The sequence below is a fragment of the Dromaius novaehollandiae genome, chromosome 15 (assembly GCF_036370855.1).
Source record: "Dromaius novaehollandiae isolate bDroNov1 chromosome 15, bDroNov1.hap1, whole genome shotgun sequence".
NCBI lineage: Eukaryota > Metazoa > Chordata > Aves > Casuariiformes > Dromaiidae > Dromaius > Dromaius novaehollandiae.
This window is the reverse complement of record NC_088112.1, coordinates 559,589-578,249: the sequence shown is the minus strand read 5'-3', so window position 1 is coordinate 578,249 and position 18,661 is coordinate 559,589. Positions and strand designations below refer to the sequence as shown.

General features: G+C 35.8%; 1 protein-coding gene across 1 annotated transcript in view; it reads right to left on the bottom strand.

The window, feature by feature from the left end:
- LOC112986300 (maltase-glucoamylase-like) overlaps positions 1-18,661 on the bottom strand; it is a 56,224-nt gene that overhangs the window by 30,285 nt on the left and 7,278 nt on the right. Inside the window, exons 6-18 of the mRNA XM_026105504.2 lie at positions 17,260-17,411; positions 14,270-14,441; positions 12,884-12,983; positions 12,069-12,181; positions 10,201-10,326; positions 7,933-8,064; positions 7,623-7,742; positions 6,923-7,036; positions 3,904-3,988; positions 2,565-2,682; positions 1,958-2,129; positions 1,026-1,142; positions 340-494 (exon numbers count right to left, since the gene is read on the bottom strand). Coding sequence (XP_025961289.1) covers positions 340-494; positions 1,026-1,142; positions 1,958-2,129; positions 2,565-2,682; positions 3,904-3,988; positions 6,923-7,036; positions 7,623-7,742; positions 7,933-8,064; positions 10,201-10,326; positions 12,069-12,181; positions 12,884-12,983; positions 14,270-14,441; positions 17,260-17,411 — 1,676 coding nt within the window. The remainder of the gene's footprint in view (positions 1-339; positions 495-1,025; positions 1,143-1,957; positions 2,130-2,564; positions 2,683-3,903; positions 3,989-6,922; positions 7,037-7,622; positions 7,743-7,932; positions 8,065-10,200; positions 10,327-12,068; positions 12,182-12,883; positions 12,984-14,269; positions 14,442-17,259; positions 17,412-18,661) is intronic.

Below are 18,661 nucleotides of genomic sequence, written 5' to 3'. Positions count from 1 at the left end.
AATTCTGAAATGTTGTGAGAATAATTTCATTAACTGGTGAGAATAATTCCATTAACATAGTGAGAATAATTTCATTAACTGCCTATGACACTTTGTAATGGCTTTTAGAGTAATTGAAAATAATATATTTGTGTATGCAGAAATTATAGATGGCTTTTAATTACTCTTCGGATTACTTCAAAGTGGTATTTCATGAATTTAGAAGTTGTCTATACATATTGCAATGTGCACTGTCTTTTACAAATTATACATGTGTTTAGAAAGTCCCTAAGAGCATTCAGCCTGCCCCAATTCTTTCTTCCTAGTAGATGTAGCATGAAGTCTGGTTAGTAAACTCACTCATGCAGAACTGGTCGTACAACTGTGTCTCCATGAGTATGAGCTTTGTAAAAGAGTGTATACAGGTAAGGCAGCAAAGTATAGCGTATGTTCAAGTAATGCTTTGATGATTTCACCACAACCGAGTCAGCTCCAAACACAGCAGGATCTTGAGGCTGAAAATAAATAATATATTATGATTGTTTTATGCAGAGGGAATTTGGAAAACACTGTACATCAGATACGCAGAAGCTGGATGCTGCTTCAAAGACACTGCAATTCAATGGTGTACCTCTGCAAAGTGTCTGCCTTGTAGAGTGTGACCTGAGGTTCTGGTCCTCCAGTAAACCAGTCCAAGAGAGGGTTGCTTTGCACTGCAGGCCCTTCCTTGCCCACATGCATTCTGGATGTAACTAGGGGGTGCTCCCAAGAGTCAGGATGATGGGTCACAGCAAGTGCCCTTCATTGTAGATATGACCGATAGCGATAAAACTTGCTGACCAATGAATGTACACCCAAGTGCATATAATTAGCCCCATGAAGCTAAACCTTTTGGAACCAGAATTTCATAACGAGAGTTTAAGGTTGTATCAATTTTAAACTAAACAGCTATCTAATTATTAGTGATAAAATAATAATGGAAGTGTGATAGTGTGTGGAAATGTGGTAGTGTAACACAAAAGTAGGTAAGAGAATGTACAACTTACTATGTATAATTCACCATTGTGATTCCTGGAAAATGGATAAAATGCTCCTACTTGCATCCATCGTGTGCAAAGTTCTTCTGTGGTGTCATCAAGAAACCCACAAATGTCTGCTCCAATCTTAAAATACAAACAGAATACATAAGAAGTACAGCACATTGCACCTCTAATCTCTACAAAAAAAATCTTCAAGTAGTGATTTTCAGAGATTTACTAATTCATCTCTAATTGCTAGCCAGGGTGATAGAGCAATTCTATGTAAAATCTGTCTTCTTTCAAATCTCTCATCCACACCTAAATTTGCCCACTGTATTTTGCTCTGATTCAGCTCCAGAATTACTAAAGTTTCTAAGACATTATTTGAAGCATAACTAGCTAGGTAAATACCTATTTTTCAATAAAGTCAAATAGAGGTCTGCAAACAGGTTTACAGGCCACCAGCTACACGAACTGAATTGTTCTAATTCAAGTATAGGTAGTACAGAAAATTAAGTTAACTACTCGCTAACACTGATCATTGTTCTCTTTCTGCCAAATATTTACCTTCCTGTTTGGTGCTAATATGCATACATTAGCAAAGCAGTCCAAAAGCCACATAATACCAAATCATGAAAAGTAATATGGGCATTTCATTAATAAATAGGTGCTCCTATTGCATTTGAAGATGAATAAAAAAGTTGCAGAGGTAGAAGGTGGATTGAAACAAATAATATATTTGATAACCATGCACCTACATAATCAAGACAAGAAAATGCTAAAATCAATTATTACCAGGAACAAAACATTTAAATCAGACTCCTAAGGGGATTCATTTACAGCTTAAAAGAGAAGATGTTTATACAGGCAGTTTTGATTAGATAATCAGGTATTACAGATTTACAGAGCATTTCTAAAGTGTTTGTTTTGAAAAGAAATCACAGATTACTGTATCGTACGTAAGGAATTCCAAAGAGGTTAAATTCCAGCATTCCAGGTATTGCCCATTTTATGTGATCCCATGTTGCTGCATTATCTCCCAACCAGTGTCCTGAATACTTTCCTGATCCTGCAAAAGTAGACCTTGAGAGAAGCAAGCTTCGTTTTCCAGGAAACAAAGAGTCAATGGCTCTGAAAATAAGAAAAAAATTGGAATTATGCAAAGAATAAAAAAGACATGGAGCTGGGTAGTTCTGTATAAGGCAAGTTTATATTTGTTATTTTACGATAACAAGTCAAAGACACAGTTTCTCTTACATTTAACTACGTGTGTTATAGCTAAGTGCCTTATATTAACCTTAAAGAACTTTTCTGTAAGTTTTTGCCCACCAAATTTGGTAGTATTTGAACTCTGCACATAATAAGGTCACAGAAATCTGGCACATCATTGTAGGATGGGAGATGTAGTCAATTATGGAAAGACTGATTTTCCAGAGGCCCAAAAATTCGTACTCTCCCAAAATCGAGTTCCTTTGGAAGTGAAACCACTCACTCAAAAGTATCTCAGAAAGCAGGCCATACACTACTCTACCTTTTTTTGTACAGATATTAGGAAGCATTCCTTACTGTTTTGTTGATAAGATCATAGAATACCCAAACAGGCTGTGAACATCATACTGTCTCCCCCACATCTGCACTGCATCCATACAAAGAGTCTTGGAATACAGGAGTCCATCAAGAATACCTTTGATAAAAGAATACAGATAACAGTTCTGAAGTGCACGTTGCTTCTGAGTATTTCCATTCTTTTCCTTCATGCACATACATCATATTTAGGTCTTTTTTTTCTGTTTAGTGTTTGTATTAACCCCAGTACTGCAAGGGCAAAACAATAACCACTCATCTGTATCATGTAATGTTCTAAACTTGGCTGGTTTTATTCATCTTTGCTTTAACTAAGGAGCTTTCTGCCTTGAAGCTTCCCATATTTCGTGGCAATCAATACATAAATAGATACACAAATAGCAAAAGAATTCACCCAGTGCTGCCAGAACTTGCACGAATGCAACTTTATTAACCGAGTGGAATTTAGCAGACTGATGTATAACATGCTTCAATTTGTCCAGAACATATAACAATTAACTCATAGAGTCTATCTGTGTTTAAGTGCGATTAAATAGTAATCACAGGCTCCCTTCAATGCCAATGCTTTCTGTCACCCCTTTTAGTAAATCTTTGCACAAATGAAGCTCGCTGGGGTCTTTATCATGAGCATGGAAGCAAAGAGATGATAAAATATGCATTATTTAAAGTTTTATCTTTTAGTCTACCAAAAGGTACGCCTTCCCTATTCTTTCACCTTAAATACTGAAATGGGAACACTATAAAGTTTAAATCTGGTGCAGAGGGAAAGGTTTAAATTTCATTTGAACCCTGCATCTATGTCTGAGGTCAGAGGGAATGACATTTTCACTTACAAAGTTTGTCACTAAAATGATACACTAAGTAATTAATGTAGCTCAACGTAATTCAACTTCATGCCATCTAGACTTCTCATGCAGACACTGGTTCACCCATGCAAAGAAGGACTGCATAACTGCATCCCAAATATCTAAATCACTTGATCTGACAATGTACTGGCAATGATCACTCAAAATATTACTTAATAAAGCATTTGAATTCCACCTGAAGTTAAAAGAAAATTAATACTGTTATTAGGTTCAATTAAGGCAACAACAAAATTCAGTAATGATTTGGAAAGGGAAAAAAAATTTTTTTCTCATGAATTATATAAACAGAACCTTTGACCTGGGCTTAAGTATATTTGCATTTTCTGTCAATAATAATGTTCAAAAACCATCCATAAAACCAATAATAAAATCTCTTCGTACCCTTGTAGCTGATAGCACAGTAATTCAGAAACATTTTGATTTCTTTGCTTCCCAGTTGAAGAAGATGGACTTACAGGGTGTAAAAGGAGGATAGTTTAAGTCATTCTGCTCACAACCATCCTTTGAGCCTTGAACAAAGTTGGCTACTTCATTCATATCCTGAAAAAAATAAGCATAGACTATGCTAATGTTTCCTCAAGTATGTTTTCCTAAGAAAATTCTTATGCTTTATTCCTCTGATCCTTTAAGGAATAGTTAATTAGAACTAGTATATAATTAGGTATGATGATATAACTGAGATACTGAACTGGCTGAGTCTTGCTTTAATATGAGTCTAAATGCTGGACAGATTTTTTGTGAGTGAGCAGTATGAGTTGGGACACCTCAGATGACTGTTGACTATCTGTGGATCTGAAGCTTTTAGATGCCCTTAGATGCCTGACATGCAGGATATAATTATCCTTCTTTAATATTGCAGGTCTCCATTACCATTTCTGTTTAAAGAAGTGACGATATTCCTAAGCTAAGATGAAGTCCTAGACTGCAGAAGGATGCAGTTCCTCCCACAGTCAGGAGCTGCCAAAAGGCATTCAGCTCTCCAGCTATGCTGAGGAGGGATTGCAACCGACCTCCTCTTACTAAGCATAATTTTTTTCCTCTCAACCATGTGATTAGCCATTACTAGAAGCCAGCACACCAAGGAAGCAGAGCTCAGAAAGCAGTGAACCATCCCCACAGGACTGTGGGGAATGATTGGGTGAAACCTACCCTAAACTACATTTATGCAATGGAAGAGCAATACTTCTGAACTATGCAATATAGTTACACAGTACACTGCCTCCATGCCCCAAATTGTTTCAGCATAAATCAAATGGAATTTAGCTTCTCAAGCTGAAATACAGCTTTATCCTCTCTTATTCAAAGCCTCTACCTTCTTTTTGCTTTGTGTGAGACTAGCCACAAGACCATTCCCAGAATTTTAAATTCCAGACGTAAGTTTAGAGTCATTGCGATGTGAGTTCATTGTGATGAAAACAGTAAGTTTCTTAGGGGATCAGAAACTATCAGCAGACAAGAATGGTATACAAATCTATTTTATACTTAAGCATATTTTAGATATCCTGATTTCCTGAGTCAAAGGCTATTCTGTACTTTCAGCCACAACATAAGGAGAAAAACGAAGTTATCATACTTAAAGCTGTATAGTCCTTCAAACTTAGGTTTTAGCATTACAGCTTGTATTAGTCCAGCACAAAGACAGGGCATTATAGAAACACACTTAGAACCTTTAACAAGTGTAAATATAGATAGGCATTTCCAAAGCATGTTTAGTTTCTGAATCCTTATCTAAGCACCTAAACGTAATCTTAACCTATTTTTAAGGCTATTGAGTATCTATAAATATTTCAGAAGTAAAAATGGGTTTTAGCTGCTCTGTATCTTCCCAAAAGAGGTTAACCCCCTGTTCAGGAGCTAATATGGGGATTAAGAAGCTTAAGAACAGATCTCCCTTAGGTATCTATCTCTGAAAAGCTTTACTACAGCATATTCCTGTAAAAGATTGATTTGGTAGAATCAATATGGCCCTTGACCTTACTTAAGTTCTATGAATTATGCCTACAAACAATTGTGCTGGACTGTATGTTAATCATTTGATGGAAGGAAATATTTAGGGAGCCTGACTTTTCCAAATCTTAACTTGGAATACTAACTGCAAATGTACTAATTTGAAAATCCATGGGCTATTTGGAGAATAGACGTATAGACTATATTCATTTTAATCTTTCAGTACCTGTTCAGGACACATTTACTTAGTATGTGTACAGGTTTCCAAATATTGTCATTCTGACTGTAGGAGGGTGCTATCATTTGCCTTTATCAGTGGTTCATCAGCTGAAGTATGTTAGATGTCAGTGAACATCCACAAATAGTACACTCATTTAAGTGACGTGGTTAATGAATCAAATTCAAATTTCAAATAAAATATCAAATTTAAATTGCAAACCCAAATATAAAATCATTGCTATAGTGTTTATTCATAAATGCAATACTTCTAGGACTGTCTGAAATATTCTTAGTGACAATTTGTTATCAGAAAGGAATGAGGAGCATTAATTAAGAAGCTTAATGTTTCTGTAAGAACGTACTCTCTTATAAGAATGACTCTGGCTGAAGAGAACACGTTTGAATAAATGGATCTTCTCTTTTAAATAGTGGCTTGACTGGTCTTACCATTATTTTACCATACCACAGGTTTGTAGGCAGCAGGTATGACTGAGGGCACAATAAGAATAATAATTATAAGCTGTTGAACTACTTGACCAGAAGCCAGGACACTGTTGTACAAAATAATCAAAGAAAAGATAAGAACATCCTTTTGAATGTCAAAAAGACCATTTTGGAGGAAATGAAGATGGTAGAACTTCAACCAAGTTGGAGAACTCACGTACTGAAACCTGTGTATGTATGTATAGCTTTGCTGGGTCACTGTTCATTGGTACAGGCCTTGAATACAACCCATACTCAGTCCTATCAACCTCCCTAGACTTGAGCAAACTCTTCCCTGATTCTGCATTATAAAGGATTCTGGACTTAATTCTGGACTCAGAAAAATGAGTTTACTCTGTCAAGGTTCTACAAATGATGTAATGTTTTTCTCTTGAGGGGAAATAACTTTTACTTACACATACTGCTTATTAAAAGTAAAACCCAGTGTAGGAACTATAGCTTTGAAATGGGGCCTCAATCTGGTTAGTGGCCCACAATTTTACATGCTGTCCTTCTGCATATTTGTCTCATAGTCAGATGTTAGACAAATTAGGTTTCTTCACATACACCTGTAGAATACTGTCAAATGCACTGGGTAAATGCCACTTCCAGCAAAAGGCAAGATTTCTTTGACACCAGAAAGACAAGGATTCCATGCAGTATGTTCAATGTTACAGAAAAGATAGACATATGCCACATTGATTTCAGGTTATTAATAACAAATATCTCTTCAAATTCAATGCAGATTTAAACAAAGCATCTAGCCATAAACCTTACTTGTCATTAACCTATTTCTGCAAAACATGAAAGTTCTGAATTACTTACAATCCAGATCCCATCATATGGCACTTCATTATAAAATATTCTGCATTCTTCTACCCACCAGCTGGTGCAGTCTGGATTGGTGAAATCTGGAAATACAGTTCTTCCTGGCCACACCTACAATATTCAAAGGGAAATAATTGATTAAACTGTTGATTACATTAGAGAAAGATTAAAATACTCACATTCAGATTTATTTGAATTATTCTTTTGGATAAACATTTGATATTAAGACTTTATATTACAAATTTTTCAGGACAGTGTTAATATAGAAGATATATACATATATATAAATTTTCAGGAGTGATAATAACTTACACTCAGCAAGAATGAACAAAGAGTATGACCTTGTTAATGTCTTCTGAATTTTCAACTGAGAAGTCAATATGAAGTCAAAATTATTTTTCAATTATATGAGTCCCAATGAGCAGCTTAATTTGTAAAGTATTATAAGGAAATTTTCAAAGCACAAACTGGGAATTGGTTCTCCAATCACTGTTGAAAATAAACAGAAGTTGGCTGCCAAAGTGTCTCCTGAGCCTTTAAAATATCTGTTTTCCTTTTTACTTAATGTAAAAGATTTACTAAAACACAAGAAATACTGAAACATATCATATCAAAAAAATTGAACGTATCTCACCCTGACCCAAATTAAATGACATGTAGTGCCAACAGATTATCAACTTCATAAAAATCCAATTACCTCTCCAACTAGTTGTGTTACTCCATCTGATTCATTAATCCAGACTTTCTTGCTTTCTCCCCTGACATAGGCTTCGTAGGGAGTACCATCAGCTAGAGCCTCTGTGCTAATAGCAGGATCCTAAAAGAGAGAAAGAAAGGGGAGTGGGCAAGGGGACCAGGCAAGGGGAGCGGGAGAGGAACTCCACCAATTATTATTGAACATGAGACAGGCAATACATGTAATAATTACACAGAAGTATGCTAAGCATAATAATAAATAATTATGATGATATTATTTAAAATGGAAAAAGAAATAGATAAATTCTTACCAGTATGATAACATATTTTTGTCCATAGTTATGCATGTAAGTTCTAAAACTAGGAAGATCTTTAAAGTTCACTTTGTCATATGTAAAATCTTTTCTTGCTTCCATATAGTCAATATCTGTGTACTGAACATCCTGAAAGAGAATGTCATTATATGTGAACATTAGAAGCAACGCTTAAGTGTTTTACATATTGCTCCAACATAGTTTTCTTCTGATAATTCCCATTCACTCTGAAGTGCACTTATTTTTGTGACTGTATTGCAGATAGACAGACAGTATGGCATTAGGATCATTACGAGTAGTGTGAAAATATTCATTATTTCAGACAGGAGATCATGCAAACTATGAACTGTAGTTGGAAGAGCTCAAGAAGTACATGGAGAACTAAGCAAATACAAATTTCAAGGATGGAAAACAAGAACAGCCATCTTGGCAGGACAAGACAGAACAACTCCGAGAGATGACGGAAAATGCTTAGCAACATACGCTGCAGAGCTGTTTTGAAACATTAAGTATGAGGATTAATTTATTGGGGGTCTGCTCTTGTCAACAGGGCAAGATCAGCCAACGTTGTGGGCGCCCTGACTATGGCATACGTCCTCTATGTGCTAGAATTAGATTAAAGTTTTCAGAAATGCACCTGATGCTATATCCTAACCACAGTCAGCAGTATGTAGGTGTCTAAGTGTTTTAGAACTGTTATCCACAAATCTTGTTTTGTCACTACATCAGAAAACCCCCCAGCTCCCTAAGCTCTCCTAACTTTCTAGAGCTTCTGAGAGCATAAAATTAATTTGCTTGCAACGGTTTGACCTCAGTGATTCACAGGACCAGATTAGTACTAGCCTAAAGAAATGTGAATAATGTGGATTGCAGTTCCACAGCACCAACCATTTTGCTCTATGTACCTGCTCTTATTGGTCTGCACTATTTGCTAATGCAGATAAATACACAGTTGTCAATCTTGCTTCAGATAAATGTTGTAAAAGTCAAATGAAGGTGAGCAGACGAGCACAAATAGTCTTCAAGAAACAAAATAATCACCCATTTTTTAATGTATCAAAAATGCAGTGGATGAGTTTTTGTAAAGTCCAATGTTATTACACAATCACAGAAAGTTCACAGCCATGTCTAATGAAAGTCAAATTTGACAAAAGTAAGTATTCCCTACATTTAATAATTTCTTCCAGGTCTAATGTAACTCAACATTTATTCTCATTTTAGTTCTTCAGTCTCCGGAGAATGAATTCTGGCTATCATCTAACAACTGCCATCCCATTGAATTGTAATGCATGTCTTTTTATGCCTATACTCTTAAAGTCAAACCTTTCTTCTAAAGGTCTAGCTTAAAATTAAGGAATTCTATGGAGTGGTACTCTCAGAGTTGAATTTTAGGCACTGACTTCATTTCAAAATTGGGAGGTTTTCTACCTAGGCTCTTTATATAACTGTTAGAGAGAAACTCCTTTGAATGGCAGTTCAGAGCCCACAAGTTGGGTTTATGTTCTGCATTTCCCTTTATAAAGCTTCTTACTTGGCAACCCGGCTGTGAATACTGCTTCTCTCTGGAAGAGATGCTTATGTCTCTAAAGAGCTACCATTACCATAAAGAGGAAAATGCTGTAGGTTACCAGATCTCCCTAGCAGGAGATATCACTGCAGAACAATGATTTCTTCAGATATCTTTTCCTTCTCCCCAGTTCTTTTCAGCCCCTTTCAAATTGCAAATTTATGTGATTTTAAGCTAAAAGATTAATTTAATGTGACAGATTAAAAAATCCAATTTTAAAAATCTAATTGGAATTTACCCCTTCCCACCAGTTAAGAAGTAAACCATAGTTCTATAATCACCATTTCCACAGAACACAGGTGAAAAACAATTTAGGAGGTTAGGTAGCAGATTAGAAAATAAATGTATATAGTTGGAAACTGTAACAAGAAAATTACTTCCACAGAATTGTTACAAAAAAACAAAATTGTTTACAAAAAAAAAATAATTCATCATTTTATATAGATAGCTATATAGCCAGTAAAAACTACTGTACTTAAAAAGGAAAACCCTCAATCTCCTGCATTCTGATAGTTGGCCCAACATTCAAAAACATAAAGAACTTAACACTGGAAGTCTATAAAAGTTCTTTTATCAGCAGTTTTTACTAACTTGAACCAACTTGAAATGAACCAGCTGAAGGTAAAGTAAATAAAATCAGAATCTTATGATAATTTCTCCTCAGTTGTTCTGCCTTCACTATCAGAAGCTTTACTTACATAAGGTAGTCCAATTGCTCTGTTTCTCTCTACGACAGCTTTCACCTCGTCAAGAGATCCGTAATTATAGCGACTAAGCTGAAATCCAAGAGTCCAATAGGAAGGCAATGTTGGCAATCCTACTAGCTGAAAGTGAAAAAAAAAGGAAAAATAAAATCAGAGGCACTGTCAATTGAACTTGAATGTATCAGAGATTCCCTAAATCTGTGCTCCTCAAAACCAACATTGAACTTAAGTATGGGAAACTAGGTTTTATGCAATCATCCACAGTTGCAGTATTTTTCTGTACTATTTTTTCAGAAAAGAAAAATGTTGGAAAAATTACAAAACGGCCACCTTATTTTATTTTCTGACTTTATACTCACTTATTTACTGTCTTATACAAGAGTGTCAGCTCTTCATTTTAATAATCTTCTATTATTACATATTTTTGCAGCACCCACTATATGGACCCGGGTTCATGACTTAGGTAATAGAACATCATCCATACCAATGACCTGAGGAGCAGTGCTAAATTATCAAGGAGAAGCAAAGTAAACAAAACTATAGAATGAAACAAAAACAAATTTAACTATGGAGATCAGCATGAGGAATGACTTGTCACAGCTGGAATGGGCTAAAACTGCCCTCAACAGGCAAGGACAGCTGACAAGTCTGCTAACTGGTTGTATGCTTTATAAGGCTCTGTCCATACCTATAGCAAAAATTCATTTCATTGGTAATGAAACCAATTCTTCTTTCAGTCTCGGAAAGGAAAAAAAAATCCCACAAATAGTTTAAAACCCCCATTATATAGAAGATCAACATCACCATCGCATTTTAGAGATGAGGTGTCAAGCAGAGTAATAATTTGCTCATGCTGATTAGTGGCAGGGAAAAATGTTATGGACTATCCTCACTAGGTAGTTTGCTTGTGTGTGTATTCAAACCCAAGCTTTTCATATTACATGAGCTATTTTGCTGAAAGTTGTGTTGATCTAAGGGGAAACTGCATAAAAACAATGAAAGTTACTTAGTCAGAAATTTAACCAACATAACAGACGGTTTAAATTATTGGTTTAAATTACCATTGCTAATGGCACGTCTATTACAGAGAGAAATTCAATACAACTAAATGTAATGTTGCTTAAAAACTTACACATACTTCCTTTAGAATTCATTGAAACAGGATCACACCCCCCAAAATACAAATGGAAAATAATTGCAATAGATATTTTTCTACCATAAAATTGTGAGAAATTAGCAAGTACATTATATACCTTATAATATTATTATATAAATAAAAAGAAAATCTCATAGAGCTTGTTAGCCTCAATGAGCAAGTATGTTATTCCACACAGCCCATCAGTAGCTCAAATAGCAGATGACCACACTGAAAACCACTCAGAGCACACATATTGATGAAATTAGGAACTGGAATGGCTATATCCTCTCTGCAATAGTATTTCAAGCAAAAGTGGTGCCTCTCATTAACAAGCCAGCTAACCAAATCTACACCCCAACTAACTTCAGATAGTAATTCCTGATGGCAACAGTCAGGTTGGGGACAAATCTTGAGTTATTTTTAGATTAATAAAATAGTGACAATACAGGGTAGTGTAAAGAGAAGAAAGAAAGAATGAAAAAGATCCACAAGCACATAACCCCCCTCCCAAAAAATCTGCTAAATGCATAACCTCTCTAGATAAATCCATGAATCATAGGATTTTTGAGGTTGGAAGGCACCTCTGCCTCTCTAGCCCAATTCCGCTGCTGAAGCAGGGCCAGCTAGAGCAGGTTGTCTAGGACTGTGTGCAGTCAGGTTTTGAGTATCTTGAAGGACAAAGAATCTACAACCTCTACGGGCAACCCATTGTTCAGAAACATACGTTCAGATACTCCTGGACTACTTGCTCTGGAGTGTCTCCCAAGAAGACATAAAAATCAAGAATTCCACCAATTGTTCTGTAAGTTACTGCTGGAGCAGGCTGCAGGGCAAACTCTGTCAGTAAAGAATGCACAAATCATTTTTGAATATTAACTAAATCTAAAATAACTGTCGCACTGATATGAAAGATAAGAGAACTTGTGTAGGAGAAAATGTAAAACAAAAATACTCAAGGAAACTCAAAATGATTATTCAAACTTGCAATGAAGGTAAAAGGTATTCAGATTTTTTTCTTAATATCCATATTTACATTCTTTTACATGCCACAAAGAGAAATTAAATCCAGTGACACAGCTCCTTCTCATTAAATTTTCTGTACAACTTTCCAGTCTCAAGAGACTTGAATATTTCTGTTAAGCATACAAATATGTATACTTATCTAAGGAAAATTAAGGTAATATATTTTCAAGTGCTGCTCACTATAAAAGATTCTCATATCCTATACTGAACCTTCCATGAACCTGATCAAAATTGTATACGCTTCAGATAAGCCCTATTCAGGTGTATGACACTAGTGTTTCCAATACGATAGCACTGATAACTTTGTTTACATTGCTGATGCTAAACACTAGTAAATGCTTGTAACAATGAATGCCATCACATATTTAAGACAACTTTGTATAAAATTCTACCTGTGACTTTATTTTAAAGAAGACATTTACATCAACTCAATCTGATCACAGTGTAATAGTCCTGCTGACCATTTAAAAAGGTATTTAACTGCAATACTTAGCGCTACGGAGAAAGCTTTCTTACCCATGGCATTGCTATTCATTAAGAAAACACCGAGAGAGGCTCCAGTGTTGTCCTCCACACACAAGAAAAAAGTTTGAACACCATATAAGTTATCCATGTTCTTAAAAGAAAAAAAGAAAAGCAAGCTATTTACAACCTAGTAACTGTATATACTCCATGGTGTCCCAAATATATTGTATGCAAAGTTAAACTTCTCAAAATATAACAAGTTACTGAAATTACCAAAACTTTCCTCAGTTTTGTTTTTTATTTCAAAAATATCTCTCCTTTATGTGAATTTCTGTAAGTTGCTTAAAATACATTGATAACACAACTTTGGGGAAGTCTGCATATATTACAGTGCTATTTCTGAGTAATAAATATGCACATCAAGTAAACAATGTATGTCATAAATCTTTAAGTGATACAGTATTTTATATCTAACATATAAATAGGAGGACCTTGTTTCTCTTGTATATTACTACTATTGTTTTTTCTCTTTGCTGGGACCTTTCTTTCTGCGGTCTCTACTGGGTAGCCATTGAAGGATGGTGGACAGACATTTAGGCTTAAAAACATACAAATTTCATCAACTGTCTCACTTTGGTATCTGTCTGCATCTTTAGACACCTTATTGCCTTTAACAATCTAGCCCATAATGATGACCAATACTGACACACTTTCCTCTCCAGTGAACTCATTCAGAGAGCCTTCATCTGACTATACATCAACCCAATGTTGCAAGCCTTTCTCAGGGAAAAATCCCATAGAAGATGTCTCAAAGTTGTGAAGGTAACTTATTTCAAAACATTAATTATGAACAGTGAGCTCTCCCCTAAATCTTGTTAGCATAACTTCTGTTTCAGCAAAACACTCGGTGCTCACTCAAAGATAAGAATATGGATTGGTGCTGCATTAAACTAAGATAATATGAAAAATGTTGTTTAATAAAGGTTGAACTGATACAGTTATAAATAAATTATTTTAGGGACTACTATAAAAGTAAACATAAAAACAGTCTTATTAGCAAACATTCCTTCCTTCCAGATCTATATTTATTCCTTGCCCCATAAGGTTGATTATACATGAGACATGTAATGTTTTCGACAATGCAATGTATTTGGACACAGTTATTTATTCTGTTTATTAGTAGAAACTGAAGATTGTCATACATTAATACGATGAGCTGATTGGCAATACTTCACATAAACACAAATATGAAAATATTTATAAAAAGATATTCTGCAGGTAACTTTATTCAGTAACACCTGACATTCAGTAATCACATGCAGTGCCTGGCAAGTCTTCAGAGAAAAACTCAGTGTGTATTATTAAAGTAGCTACTGCGTGTGTTTGGGTTCCAGAATTCATCTGCAAAGAATAGAGCATAATAAAATAAGTCCTTACTCCAGAAGGGGCAATATCCCTGCTGAACATGGGCCATGTTTTCCAGTAGACATCATGCCGGTATTGCTTATGAACATGTTCTCCCACACCATAAATGTTGCTGCTAGGTAGTTTGATTGACAGCTGTAAATACTGGTCAGCATACTGCAGTGGTCCTATGTTAGTATCAAAACTGATTAAACAATAAAAAAGTTACTTCAGCACTGACTGGAAACCACCTGCACAAAGTTACCTGATGAAGGTTATATACAATAGTACAAAGGTAGTGTTTGCTCAACACAAAGAAACAAAGCCATTACTGAAGAAAGCTTTTGAGTCTTGTGTCACTAGTAGCTTTGCCACAAGCTCTATGCACAGGACATCATACTTTGTCTTGATCAAAACCAACTGGGCTTTGAGAATATCGTTCCCTGTGTGAATGTTACAGTCAGTAGGTTTGAGCAAAACTGAGCAGAAAGAACAGCCCACCTTTAATTCCTGTTTACCCTCCTGTGCGGGTAAGAACAGAATAAGCCCAATTTTTAAATTTACGTTAGTGCAAAAGAATTGCAGAAATGAGGGATGGCTCTAAATGTAGCCAAGGAAGTTCAAAGACCAAGACATCATGTACTGCAGGTCACATTTGCTCTTCTCAGCCCTGAATATTTAAGTAGCTCTCCCTGCTGTTTTCTCTGAGGGAATGATTACTGCAGGATTAATAGTAACATCTGCAAAAACATAAATTGTTTCTACTCCCTAGTAGAAACAATTAGTGCAGGACAAGTAGTGCAGGACAGAAACAGTGCTGGACAGCAGATTCAGATTTTGATACAGCTGACAGGCTGAGGAGAAGGAGGTGGAGGGAGACAGTGATAAGCTAGAGCAGAGCAAACCTCACACAGACAATGATATGTGCAGTGCCTATTGATGATATAGAAAATCCCTGTACAAGTGGCCAATCTATATTCTACTAAATTTTTCCACCAAAGCTTCCTATCCTGTATCTTTTGCACTGAATACTGAATCGGTTCTTTGGGTGGCCACATACTGGGCAGATGGAAAATTTCAGTGAGTGGCACTGAATAGTCCACTTTTTACCAAATTTCTCAAATCAGCTGCAGGTTGTAGTCACCAGGGAAAATGAACAAGCCCAGTCCTTGCTTCTGAGTCCTGCTAGGCCAGTCAGTACAGGGGAACCACCAGGAAGAGGAAACTGTGGCTACATACCAGGTGGTTTCTCTGTCCTGGAGCAAACCAAGGAACAAATTAAGAGTATCTTTCATTTGGGGTAGATTGAAGTGATAATATAATTCTCAGTATTTAAATGGTTCAAGTCTCATTTGATGGCTACTGCATTTCGAGTAGTAAATTTTGTACAAAGCAACTGAGAAGGTTCTTAAGGAACACAAAGTTATTGATATGGAAGATAGACACTTACGTATCTGCATAAACAGAACAAGCCTATGATGATAATTTTATACCTTTCTCCAATCCTTTCCATTACTGACAAACTATTAGTCTTCTGAACAAGAATTTGGAGAGTTTTAAATATTTAAGAAAAACCTGATTTCATTTGTTCTTTCTACAAAAAAGATTTGAGAAAGAGCAGGGAAATTTGAGTGGTGTTGAAGCTGAGCTGCAGTGAGAGTCTGATTCCCTCACCTACAAGGTACAGCGGAAGGATGCAACAAGAGGCAGTCTGCTGCAAGGGGAAGGTCTGACTGATTAATTTGCTCTCCTCTTTGTTTAGCTCTGCATAATATATTGTTCTGAGTAAGAAACCCTAGGAATGTTCCTTTTTTTTTTCTTTCTTTCTTTTTTAACATAAAAAAGAAGCAGAGTTGAAGTTTACATTTTTTTTTCCTATGAAATGACAAATGAGAGAGGAAAAGAAAGTTCTGATCTATTGAAGGATTTAATTTCATTAATTATAAACTTACCAGTGTTTGCTTTTTTTCTCTTACAATTTTGATCATTTCCATTTCAGAAATGGATAGAGTCCAGAAATGGACAGAGTCAAGCATTAGTGTGATTTTTTTTTTCTTTAAAGATATAAAATGCAGCCATTTTTATCATATTAAATGAAAGCCCAAGGAATTTTCCTTAGGAAAGAGAAACAATCAGAGGACTGTTCCAAACTGATCCTATTGAACTATTTTACTCACCCTCCCCTCCATACACCTATTAAATCAGTCATGGAATACTAAATACTAAGTCCATCTATTGTGCACTTTGTAACTGTAAATCAATAATTATAGAAGCTTTTAAGATAGTAATACTAATAACAGCACAAAAGTAATTCCTGTTAATTAAACTTGAAGAGTTGATAACAATCCAACTCATCCTAGTAGTCTGACAGGTAATAATTAGATTGATTTAGTGAGTATGTTACTCATGACACTTTCCCCTTTTAATGAGTCTTAGAGCTAGGTTGTTAGTTTAGGTCTGTGTTATTTATTTAGTTTTTAGAAAATAAATGGACTGAAATCATTCAATATGTAAGTACTTCATTTACATTTTTGTGTGACTGGCTTAGCACTGGCTTGTATCAAATATTCTTGTATCATATGTCTAAACAGCAATCTGATTTCCGTGAGTCAGAATTGCAGGAGTATTGTGACAAACAGGATACTAAAGGTGCAAACAGAAGTGTTCACATATCATTTTCAGCACTGGGAAGGACTTCTTCTCATAATAAAGAGGCCCAGAATTGACGGAAAAAAGTATTGTGAAGATTTCCCTAGTATCTGGGGAAAAGAAGGAACAGAGCCAATTTGGCTAGATCTAGAACATTTCAGACAGAGCTCTTCAGATCACAAAATTTATGTTGAAAGACATCACAAGAGTCCTTTCAGAAAGTTTATCAGTCAAAAGAAGAGAAGTAGCTTACACGTCCAAGAGGGCACCTAATACGTGCCAACTTGGACATGTATTACTTATGTTGCAACACAGACTTTCGGAGAAAACAAATGCCACCAGCATTATTCATAAAAAACACAGTAGTTACTTACAGAACTCTTCCATTGCTTATTCTGGTCACTGTGATGCCAAAGGGATTCTGATTAACTTCAACTTTATACTTTAAGTTGGAGGCTGCAGAACCACTGAAAGGTCCTACATGCTCATGGGGGACTTCAAATCTTTGTGTTTTAGGATCAGTGATCTGCACACATTTAAACAACAAAAGTATTAGGTTTTTAACAACTTATGTCTAATTCTAGCATTTTCCAGCATTACCATATATTTCTGGCTTAGCAAAAACACTCATTGTCAAAACAGCATTAAGATAATATATGATAAAAGTCAATAAATGGCAGAAGGAAAACTGTGTAAACTTACCCAGGGTCTTTGTTTATATATATTACGATATTTCCCTTATTGCTGATCTGAGAGTGTTTTTCACATGAACTTGTCTATCATTCAGAATTCTGCACAATTGTATTCTCAGTCATTTCATAGCCCTTCTTCAGTACCTCATTTTTAATCTTTCTCCATGTTCAGACATTGGCTATGCATAGCCAAACCCAGCTTGCCTTTCAGGTTTCCTAAAAAGCAGTCCTGCTTGTGGCAGCCCTGCTTCCAGCACCAGTCCCAGTTTTCTACTCCACTGCATATTTCCATCCCTGTCCCAGTCTTCTTCCTCTGCCTTCATTACTACTCTCTTCCCACTTTCACCACCCAGTTTCAGCTACTTCCCTATTTATACTTGACTCTGCCTTTTCCTTGCTCTGTATGCCCTGCCCAAGTATAAACCTACAATAACATGAGTTTCTCTCACAGAAAAGTCCTACTTAGGCCCAGAATCCACGGGGATAGCATATTCATCATACACAGACTGCTGAACAGAAGGCTTTGGAAGTGCTAAAGCTTTCTGACAAAATGATTGAGATATGGCCAGAACATAAATAAAAGTAATAAATACATTTGATCCCAAAATATTTTCTGATGAAGAGGGGAAAAAAAGGTAAATAGTATAAAAACAAATCTTTTCACAGATACTGGCATTTTTTTCATACATAAATCCCATTGTATTAAACCATGATCATATGGCTTGTGATAGTGGCTGAGTGTAGCCATAGCTCCATCTCCTCACTGTTCCAGAATCCCAAGTGATGTATGTCGCAATAAATTGACCTCAAAGCAAAAGAGCAGGATTTCAGTTGACCATGCCTGAAAAGACTGAGAATGAATGGGCACTGTGCATCTAGGCTTTCCTAAAAAGCTTTAAAAATGGCAGTCTGTGTCTTTCCATTAATTTTAGTTTGCATGGTTAGATACATTATCTCTTGGTCATAGTATTCTCTTGGACGTACAAGGATACACTTCAGTGGGAATCATGGGAGTGCAATGCAGAGAATTAACCCAGCACTTATAACCTCACAGCTTTTAATTTCTTCACAGTAATAGCCAGAA